The sequence below is a fragment of the Nuphar pumila genome, chromosome 3, assembly GCF_984573655.1.
Source record: "Nuphar pumila chromosome 3, dmNupPumi1.hap1.1, whole genome shotgun sequence".
NCBI lineage: Eukaryota > Viridiplantae > Streptophyta > Magnoliopsida > Nymphaeales > Nymphaeaceae > Nuphar > Nuphar pumila.
Genome location: NC_143251.1, coordinates 144,134,910 through 144,145,889, shown reverse-complemented (window position 1 = coordinate 144,145,889; position 10,980 = coordinate 144,134,910). Strand labels below are relative to the sequence as shown.

Genomic DNA, 10,980 nt, shown 5'->3' with positions numbered 1-10,980 from the left:
CTCACGTTTAGGGTGTTTTTTAACAATGTTGTCAAAATAGTATCGTCTATCGAATCGTTTGGCCCTCGATCCAGGTGAATCGGCCCGATATTGATTCTCAAGTGAATAGTTCTGAATCAGCTAAAAAAAAATTTAAAAATATTTTCTGTCAATCAGAACATGGCACATGTTAAAATCATTAAAATAAAATAAAATAAAAATAATTCTAAGAATTTTTATATTTATTAAAAAAATAGCTGATTCAGGTTAGTATCGTATGGAGTCGATACTAATTCGCACCGGTACTCACAACATTGGTTTTTAAGGTTTATGGCACCAAATTTGTGGGCTGCAGATCAACCTGTCAAGCTTTTGACTCGAGCAATGCTTTGACATAGACATATGAATGTGGAGGTCTGTGATGAAAAAAACCAAACCGTGTTTAACCCGGTCAACACAAGTAGGTCACCCGACCCCTTAATTAAATGTGTCAGTTGGCTGGCTCAATTTGACTCTATACAACAACTCAAGCAATGTCAATGGTCCTAGACCAGTTAAGTCCATGAGTCATAACACACATTGGGTCGAGCAAAGAAACACTGCTCTTGGTACATTATGAGTCTAAAAGGCTGGAGCCAAAGTTGACCGAACGAACTGAGTCCTACAACTCTAGTATGGACCAATTCTAGGTTCGGAGGTGAAAGAATGATGACTAGTTATGCATCAAAAAGTGTGGGGGTTAAGGGTAGAGGTGTGAAAGGGTCGGACCTCTGTCGGAATTGGGTGGATTTGGCACTAAATCAAACTAATAAGGGCTGCTACTGTGTTTGACCGGATCTATCACATCAGAAACCATAGTCAGATCGTATATGAGTTACATAAACCAAATCCGGTCCATACCGGGCAAAATAATATCTTTATATTTTTTCATATTGAAAATCTGCAGATCTTAACCAGAACTCTGGTTGAACCTAGCTCTGGTCTGGTATAAAATTTTGTATACCATACCCGACTCCACATGCTAGGCAGACCTCACGGGTCCAACTCAAAACTTAATCAGTCCTCTTCCTTTTGTCATCAAGACCGGATCGTATACCAGATCCGTTACAGGTCGGATTCGGGTCATACTTGACCAGTTGACATCCCTAGTTGAGAGAGAGAGAGAAATTCTTTCTTGTGGGCCTCAGCCATTGCAGCTCAATGCTACAAATTATAGTTAGTCAGTTTGGTCCCACTCATCCCTACCCCTCTTAAATCTTATGATGCAAGTTGTTATGATCAAATCTCACCTTATAGATGGATTCAACATGATCAATTTAACAAGAGTCGACCCTTGGATCATTATTTTTTTTGACAAACACTACAAGAAAAACCCTAATTAGCGACCAACATTTACGATGGACAAAATTCATCGCAAAGTGCCGACGGATTAGCGAGTGAATGATAGTCGTTGCTAACATATCATTTATTTGCGATTGTAGCGACGAAAAATATTCTGTCGATAATCCGTCGCCAAGTAGCGGTGGATTAGCGATGAATTTTATTTCGTCGCCATATCCATTGCAGCTTAGCGACGGATCAACGACAGAACTATTTCGTCATTGAGTCATCGCCAAATAGCGACGACTTAGCAACGAAATTTGGCCGTTGCTAATTCATCGTTAATTTTCTCATAAATCCCTATTTTTTCTCTTTTCTTTCTCTTTTTTGTTTCATCTCCGCCGTGTTTTCTCAGCCTGCCTCCCGTCGGCCCCCGACGCTCCTCCCATCGGCCCCCGGCCCACCTCCTGTCGAGAAGAGAAATCATTGAAAGAGACATACTGCATGAGGCCTTCCCCATGCAGAACGACAGACATCCTGGAGAGGGATGAAAAAGGTTTTAGGTCCCAAAAAGAAGACAAATTCACTGTTTGAGTTGCATTAGAGAAATTAATGCAGGCATGGGCATAGGCATGCGAGCCCATACCAGGCAACACGAGCGGCGATGTTGAATGATGAAGGACTGATTCTCCACGACATTCAAGCATACCTGGAGGGGCCACCAAAGAGACTCGGGAAAGAGCGCCAGAAAAACCAGACACACATGAAACAGTCGATGGTTGGGAGACACGTGTATCGAGGAGTTGAGCCAGAACGAGGATATCCTTCGCCGAAGAAGAGGCAGGGAAAGCCAGAGATGAAGACTGAGAAACCTTAGCAATGGGCGACGTTCGGACAGGGACCCATATAGACCCAATCTTGACCGCGAGGAAGGAATCCGTCAGCTGTTGAAGATCACCGATTTTCACCCACGACGAGAAAGATAGATGTCTGATTGGTCAAGAATTACTTCGGCGAGCATGATAACGCCCCAACTCAATAGGGATTTGGGATGGAAGAGACGGCCCCACCGAGAGCGGAGGAGAGAAGTTTTGAGATATTCAACAAGTTGATGGGTGCAAGTCCTACCAAACCAAGTTGGTGTTCTTCCCCGGCCGGTGGATATTCGGTGGCCATGCATGGTGAGAGCACTAAAGTTTGACCGGTAAAAACAAAATATATAAACTAATGGATCTTTTTGTTCTTTTTTCTTTCTTGTTGGTGACAGAATTTGAAGTTTAGATTGAGGATTGTGGTTGCCACCATCATTGGTTTCTTCAAGTCCGGGTTTGAAACAGTTAGTGGTGGGAATATCTTTGTTCCCGTGCTTAATCTCATACTATAAAAGGTTAGTTGTTTGCTTTAATATATTTCATATACCTCTCTTTAAAAAAAAACATTTCATTTTAGTTGTATACTTGTTCTTATACGCACATTAATTTTATTTATCTTTATAATACATTTTTTTAACATAAATCATTCATCTCTAGACCCTCTGGACATATGAACAGGCTGCTTAACATTCTAGCATAAATAAAAGAGGAACAACTATCTCTCACGTACGAGAGTGCGAGGATTTCACCTAGGTTCATACAGTCTCACCATGCACGTATATCGTGTGCATGTGTGTGTGATTAATTCACGTATTCTTGATCCAACCATAAACTTTTATTAAGAAAATATATTTGCAACTATCTACTATATGTAATAGAAAGGGGCTAGGGCTTATCACCTCTGGGAGGGCGTCAGAGATGAACCCCTCCTCCAAGGATCGTGATCCCTGCCAGCCACTACGAGAAATTATTGGAGCCCTTGAGATGAACTGTGATAGGAGGGTTTTCGAGGAGTTGGGGGATCATGTTCTTCCCTACTGCTTCATGTTTGTCCCCTTACACTCTCAATGGTCAAAGATGTCGGGCATCACCATTTCTATCTCAGCTCAATCAGAGGAACAATTTCGCATTGTGACCCAGAGTGGAGCGTGGAGAGCGACGGGCAGGAGCTTGGTCAGCAATCGATGGAAGTCAGGCACTCCAATATACCTAGAGATAGACACAAAGGTGCCAACCTGTTCCAGTTGTCGGACCTCTCCCCTGAATTCTGGACAAAGAACGTGTCAAATAATCAAAAGAAATATAAATCACACATAACACTCTCAAATATACGTGGTTCGGCAATCAAATTTACATCCACGATGAGGTTTCCCTCGCATTTTCTTATTTCTTACATGCTCTCTTGAACATTCTTATATATCTCTTAATGAACACATCATTGAGTCTCTAGGATAATGATAAAGCAAAGAATTAAGAGCAGTTATAACAACTTGATAACATCATCTCCTATCAAATCATATCAGGACATTTTTGAGAGCATTGTGTTGGCCTTAAGAGGAGAATATATGGGGATCAATCAGTTTAGCCGATCCAAGGAGCAACGTGGTTTTGTGTGAGTTAGGATGGAAGGGCGATTGGACTTCCACCCCTGATCGAGACGATCAAAATAGAGATAGAGAGGGGACAGACACTCCTTCAACAAAGTCAGTCTGCAATGCTATCCGTATAAGTACAGGTCAGAAAGATCAAATATGGCATCGTTTCCCATGAGCAGCCATTACTCTTAGGTTGGCCTTAGCTGGGTGTCTTCTTACACTGCAGAATATCGGATTCCAATTTCCCAATAGATGTGAACTTTGCAAGACTTTCAGTGAGGACAGTATGCATCTCTTCTTCTACTGTGCAGTTATCATGCCCCTTTAGAGGGTTATCACGAATTTGTTTGGGGTTGGGTGAAAACCAACCAGCGATATAAGACAGAACCTCACCTTGTGGGAAGCTGTCAGGATGCCCAATAAGAAGGTTTGTCAATGTTGGGTGGTTGTTTACCAGGTAGTTATTTGGATATATATATATATATATATATATATATATATATATATATATATATATATATATATATATATATATATATATGTGTGTGTGTGTGTGTGTCACAATTATTTTCTTAATAAAACCATGATCGAATCAGGCAGACCCGACCTGATCTCCAAAATACATAAGTTTTTGAATGGTGAAAAACTTGATATCCTTAGGAAGGTAGGGAATTTTTTTGTATAGTTGAGACAAAATCAGTGTACATAAACCTCAATACAACTCTAACAACATACCTAGAAATCTGGGGTCCAAAAATCAATGAAAGATCACACCCAGGATTGGTTCTTTGACCAGAGAAAACACATTCTACTGTAGCATTGAAATTATTTTCTTTGAATGAAATCTGGTAGGGGTCCGCCTAACCCCAGCTTAAAAAAAAAACAATTCGAGAAACTACACAAAAAAATTAATAAAAATTAAATAAAACAAAAACAAGATCAACAAGCACAAAACACCTGAAAACCCTTTCAACATAGAGGAAAAACCCACGGGGCAAACCCAAAATTAGAATCCACTATATCAAACAGTTCGTTTACAAATCTTCTTAAGTTTTTGCCCAAAAACTTGAAGAATACAAACATAAACAGGAAAAACTGCAAAGTTATCCGCAACACACAAACCAAAACAACGAAGTGCCTCCTCCTTCGTTAGTCTCTCTCTCCAACGAAGCACCGGACTTGTTCGGAAAACAATAAGGTCTGGCTCAACAAGGGTCGAACTGGACAGGTTCTGTCACAACAACAACAAAAGAGCGACATAACAGGGCAGTACGACCGGACGACGTATCAACGACAGTGCAGCCAGCTCCTCGTCAACAGCGATCTCTTCCACGGCAACGACGAGGTCCCGCAGCGAGCTCCACCTCCACGGCATGGCGATGATCTGCTCGGTGGTAACCTGCAACACAGAAAGCAGAGAGAGAGAGAGAGAGCCGAAAGTAATTCAACATTACCACTCATGAAGATCAACAGAATGTTGAACCCATGAACTGAACAAGAACAAAAGCCAAAACAAATAAATAAAGCACAAGAGAAAAGAACATTAGACAGATAAAATGGGCTAACGCCGGAGCCGCTTGCCCAAATTGCGACAAAGGATAGGTAGCATCAGCAGGAGGGAGTGGAAGATCACTAAGATGCATACGCAAGATCGCATAAACATCTACCAAGATTTTATGCACCAGGTTTTGAATGTTAACTCGAATATGACGAAAATGAGCATCGTTTCGCGCCATCCAAACAAACCACCAAGAAGTAAGCAACCACGTCCGCCAGATGAACCTCCACCTCTTGCTGCGCCTAATACAAACCGGCCCCAAGATCAGATCTAGCGTAAAGGACTCCTCCTTAACAAATACTTCCGGATGCCTCCAAGTCCTGCTAAAGATTTCCATAAATATTGGGCAAGACCAAAACAAGTGAAACGTAGATTCTTCTGCAGCTTGACAAAGCACACACCAACTCGGGAGTTGAATGGCCCACTTCTTTAAATTACTGTGGGTCTGGATCCTATCGTGCAAAATTAACCAAGCCAGGACTCGAGAACGGGGGGAAGGACCCTTCGCCCAAAGCACATCCTCAGGCAGTAGCAACGATCTATAGACTTTTTTGGTGAGAAACTCTCTGCTTGGTGCCAACGCCTACTGCAACCACTGACCAAAATTTCCGGAGACCTCAAAATGGTTTCTAAAGCAGGCTAAAGCCCTCAACCACGATTTACGCAAGTGCGAGAGCGCCAAACCTCGAGTTCCCAGATGAACCAGAATAAGAGTTGGATCATCATATTTAGCAAGAAGAAAACTAGCACAAGGGTTATCCGGTTGGTGGGCCAACCAACACTGCTTGGCGACAAGAACAATGCTTTGCAGTCTGGGCACCGGAATGCCTAAACCACCCATACGCCGAGGTAGTACCACCGAACGCCAACCAATCAAGTGACGCTTACCTTTGAGTTTACACCCAGACCATAGAAAACCTGCCAACAATCGCGTCAGCTGCTTCTCTACTCCCACAGGCATCACAAACAGAGACATGAAAAATTCTGGAATAGTTGAAAGAACATGTCTGACTAAGGTTAGACGTCCAGCGCTAGAGAGATAAGACTACTGCCACGAAAGCAATTTGCGCATCACTTTTTGAAGTGTCGGAGCCCAAGCCGCTGAAGAGAGGGGCTTCACTTGTAACGGCAAGCCAAGGTACATAATAGGCAAGTCAGAAGTAGTGCAATTAAAAATTCTCTTTCCAGCTGCAAGCATATTGGCATCAACATTGAACATAGTAATAGAGCATTTGGTTTCATTTAGAGAAAGCCCGGACATGGAGAGAAAGAACTGAATGATAAGCTTGAACCTAAGCATCTGTTGAACATTTGCACGACCAAAAATGATCATATCATCAGCATAAGTAAGAATATGACCCGGGAAGTCGGAAACCTGCAAAGGATCAATGAAACCCGATACAACAGCTCGCTTAAGCAAGACCACAAGACATTCAACAACTGCATTGAACAACAAAGGTGATAGGGGGCACCCTTGCCGCAAACCCCGCCCTAGCTTGAACCGGTCTCCTCTAATACCATTGATATTTAACATGGCCTGGGCATTTGAGACCAGCTCTCTCACCCAACCAGAAAAACGACGACCAATACCGAAATTTGCTAACATTTGAAATAAGAATGGTCAATGCACAAAGTCAAAAGCTTTATGAAATTCTAATTTAAGGACAAAGTAAGGTTGACCGCTATGCTGCAAGGAATGGACCACCTCGGACGCCATGATGAACGAGTGTTGGACCCTCTTATTACGGATAAAGGCGAACTGAGAGTCTGAAAAAATCTGGTTAGCCACCGATTTCAGCCTATTCGCCAAAACTTTGGCAAACATCCGATAGAGAGCACTCATAACTGAGATTGGCCGGAATCGAGAAATATCATTGGCCTCATCATCTTTCGGAATGAGAGAGAGAGAGAGAGAGAGCTCCTGTGTGTAAAAAACAACAAACCAAAAGGGTAAGAACGAAACCCTCACCCGCTTCATTCTAGGCTTGACCCGTATTGGATCTAGATCCAGATCCAATACAGTCCAAACACATACTACTATAACAAAATATCCATTTACTAATCAATAGGCTTGCTTTTGATCAAAGCATCTGAAATTAAGGTAAGTGACTGCAGAACGGTAAGATTTCATGAAAAAAGATAGGAGGATTACATCAGTATCCAAGGGTCAAAACATTATCTTAACCATGACCCCTTGCCAAAGCTTGCACTAACAAGCCATGGCAGCCACCTTACATATATATAGCTCAACCCAGTTTAAGACAAGTAAACTCCAATTATCTGCATCAATTTTCAATATGCACTAACAGTGAATTAATGGTATGTTTGATATCTTGTTTAGGATTGGACAGAATGAACAAAAGAGATGGAACAAAGCATTGATTATGTTAAGTATAACAACTGTTCCAAGTCCAACATTTATTTGGATCATAGTCAGATGCTATGTTCCAAATGTTCGTTGTTTGATGACGATATGCAGACGACAATGAGGGTGAAGATGCTCTAAGTGGCCCGTCGCCCGATCGATGAGGCGTTCAAGCAAGAGCTCAACGATGCCGGACTCTGCCGCCTCCATGGCCGGCCGATGGTCGATGGCTGCCGCGCTCCACCCACAGACCCAAGAGAGAGAATTTTTTTTTTTTTAATTCGTTCCCTCCGTTCTTCTTTCTTTTGTAACAGGAGAGGAGGTGGATAAAAAATTACACAAGGTAATGAACGCAGCGTATGCCCAGAACGCTGTCCGTCACGTCCAATGTTTGTTAAAAATCATATTCTAGATGTCTTTTTGATTCCGAGCCATCAAACATCATATAAATCCACCGCTAACATGGGTCCATTGACATCAAATGGGTGGACATCTTTGACTTGAGTTTCTGTGTCTGTAAAAGTGTGGCCTTCAGCCCATATCTTGGCAAACAATATTCATGTTAATCCTTATACAAATGGACAAATATGGTGTCACTATCATGGACTGTAACGTTGGCCTAGAACCCAGCCACTTAATATGGACACGCCCTCCAGCTAGGCAAACCCTGAGTGGGTCCCCGCTAACAATATGCCTTTGGTGGCTCATTTTTGAAAGCTATAGACACGCTCATACGCCAGCTAGGTTTGATCCAGTACCTTCTTCTCAACACCTGCTAACCGCCTGGATGGCCACGCGGGAGACACACCCCTCGCGGTGGTCTATCTCCATTCTTCTTGTGATGGATCTTATCTATGACTACATAATTAGTTGGATTATTTTGGTATTTAAATCGGATCATAATTTGTATCGAATCTATGTCTGAATTTAGATGAAATCCGTTCTGTTTCTACTTTCTACAATAACTTGTTTCCAGTGTGTGTGTGTGTGTGTGTTTCCTTTTCTGTTTCCGGATCCAGTAGTATCATAAGGGCTTTGGGATCTAGATTCAATCTCACTTCATCATGTATCATTCAGATCCATGCTTGTGTATCCGTATCCAATCCATTGGCTTGTATTTAACTAGGGATCTAAACAGGTCGGATTTAGCCATTACCGAGTCCAGCCTAATTGGATATGACATAATCGGTTTTGGATTCAGACATGAATCAGATAAAATTGAATCTAGATCCAACTAGCTTAAAATCTGATATTGACATATAATCTGATTGGATCTTAGTAGGGATTGTAGTGGACAGAGAAAAACGAGCCCCCCCCTCACCTCGTCCTGTTTGAACCGGGGATGGAGGACATAAAATCAAAACCCATGCAAAGATGGAGGTCAGAATTTTGAGACAGGACAGGGGTGGAGACCTTGTCCTCCCCTGGTCCACTACCATCCCTGAATCTTGGTCGGATTTTGATTCAGACTTGAATGCAAAACTCAATACCAAATCCGGATCAGATTATTAATTAATTCGGATTTGGGTCGGAGGTGGGATAAAATCCGATCCGTTGACATAACTATCTACTGAAGGGCAATGAGGTCATTTTAAAGAAGAAGAGAGATTAATCACCTTCCACCCCAGTAAATAGCAGCAGTAAATATTTGACTGTGAGTGAATGAATAGACAGCGTTGAACCTGCCGTCACGCCACGAACCGAGAAACTTCAATTCCCCCACAAAATTTATAAAGAAGACAAAGCGAAAACGGCATCACATCTCCCTATAAATGCCTCTTCTCCCTCACTTCCCTTAAGTATTTCAGATTCGTCTTCATCATTTCTCTTTTCTCGTTTACCAATTTTTCTTTCATAGTCCATCCATCTCTTTGTGTGAAAAAATCTCTGAATCTTATCTTTACTGCTATCCCAAAAGAAGAAGGTAGTGATCGAGTGAAGAAAGATGTGTGGTGGTGCCATCATCTCCGACTTCATCCAGAGGAGCCGAGCAGTCCGCGGCCCGGCGGCCATCCCGGACACATGGCGCGACTTGTTCGCCGATTTCCCCGATACCCAAGTCGAGAAAGATCCCATCAAGTCTTTCTCCGTTCAGCCCAAACGTCGCCTCTCCTCAGGTATCTGACCCCGACCCCAAAAAAATCCCTCTTTTATGTTTGATATCTTTCTTTCTGCGTTTTCTGAAGGATTTGCATCGTTGTTGTTGTTGTAGAAGGATTGGAGAGCGAGGATGAGGAGCCGAAGCCGAAGAGGAAGAGGAAGAATCTCTACAGGGGGATCCGGCAGAGGCCGTGGGGGAAGTGGGCGGCCGAGATCCGCGACCCGAGGAAGGGGGTGAGGGTGTGGCTGGGGACGTTCAGCACCGCCGAGGATGCCGCCCGCGCCTACGACGCCGAGGCCCGCAAGATCAGGGGAAGCAAAGCCAAGGTCAACTTCCCCAACGAGCTCCCCTCCCCCCTCCCCATCACCACCCAACAGCTCCGCCAAGAAACCGCCCCAGCCTTCGTGGGCTTCGACTTCCAGCAGCAGCAGCCTCCTCAGGCCGTCGCTTTCGGGCAGTACCTGCCGGAAGCCGCGGCTGCGCCGGAGGGAATGGACGAGAAGAAGAGCGTGATAAATCTGGCGGAGGACCTCTCGGCCTACGGGTCGTACGACGAGTTCCTGCAAGGATTCGTCGGCGGGTACGAGCCACACGTCGCTCCGGCCAACCAGGAGAGCAACGTGGTGCCGACTTCGATGGAGCTCTGGAGCTTCGATGATATCCCCATGAGTTGCTCGTCGTCCTCTGCTGTGTTCAATCCCTTGTAGAAGAAGAAGAAAAGAAGAAGAAGCGCTGCCCATTGTCTTCTTCCGTCTCCTCTCTTTGATCTTCACTGCAAATTTATTTTCTTTCTTTCGGTACATTTTTTGTGAATAGTGTCCGGAGTTTAGGATTTTGTCGCGAACAAGTTCTTGTTTTTTTTTTTCATAGTGTTTTAGGTGTTTTTTTATCTACACTTTCTTTTGATTCAATGCAAGCCAAATGGTCCTTTCCTTTTCTCACCCTCTTTTATGTTTGTGTGTATATATTTCGGAATCTGTTCTGCCGCAAAGATATGTGTGTAAAACTGTAAAAGAAAAGAAAGTTATGCAATCCAAACAGTGAATTCTTTGAATAATTATATAATAATAAAAGAACCAAACAGATCGCCTTCTTGTTCCCCACTAAGATCTGGGTTCGGTTGCGTTGATCATCGACACGCTTCGATCCCTGTCTTCTGGATGCGGATCGGCTGAGACTTTTTTTTTTTC

The 10,980-nt window shown here is 43.2% G+C and overlaps 1 protein-coding gene across 1 annotated transcript; it reads left to right on the top strand.

Annotated features, from left to right (window-relative positions):
• Positions 1–9,485: 9,485 nt before the first annotated feature.
• On the top strand, positions 9,486–10,731 carry LOC149844237 (ethylene-responsive transcription factor RAP2-12-like). The gene is made up of 2 exons (XM_090000443.1): positions 9,486–9,806; positions 9,902–10,731. Exons 1-2 carry the CDS (start codon positions 9,635–9,637, stop codon positions 10,495–10,497), a joined length of 768 nt encoding a protein of 255 aa, XP_089856569.1. The 5' UTR covers positions 9,486–9,634; the 3' UTR covers positions 10,498–10,731.
• The last annotated feature ends 249 nt before the right edge of the window (positions 10,732–10,980 follow it).

Excerpts from the sequence above, each read along its gene's own strand:
- LOC149844237 (XM_090000443.1), top strand. The coding sequence starts at position 9,635 with ATGTGTGGTGGTGCCATCATCTCCGACTTCATCCAGAGGAGCCGAGCA. Across the intron at positions 9,807-9,901 it reads CAAACGTCGCCTCTCCTCAG|AAGGATTGGAGAGCGAGGAT; the intron begins GTATCTGACCCC and ends TTGTTGTTGTAG.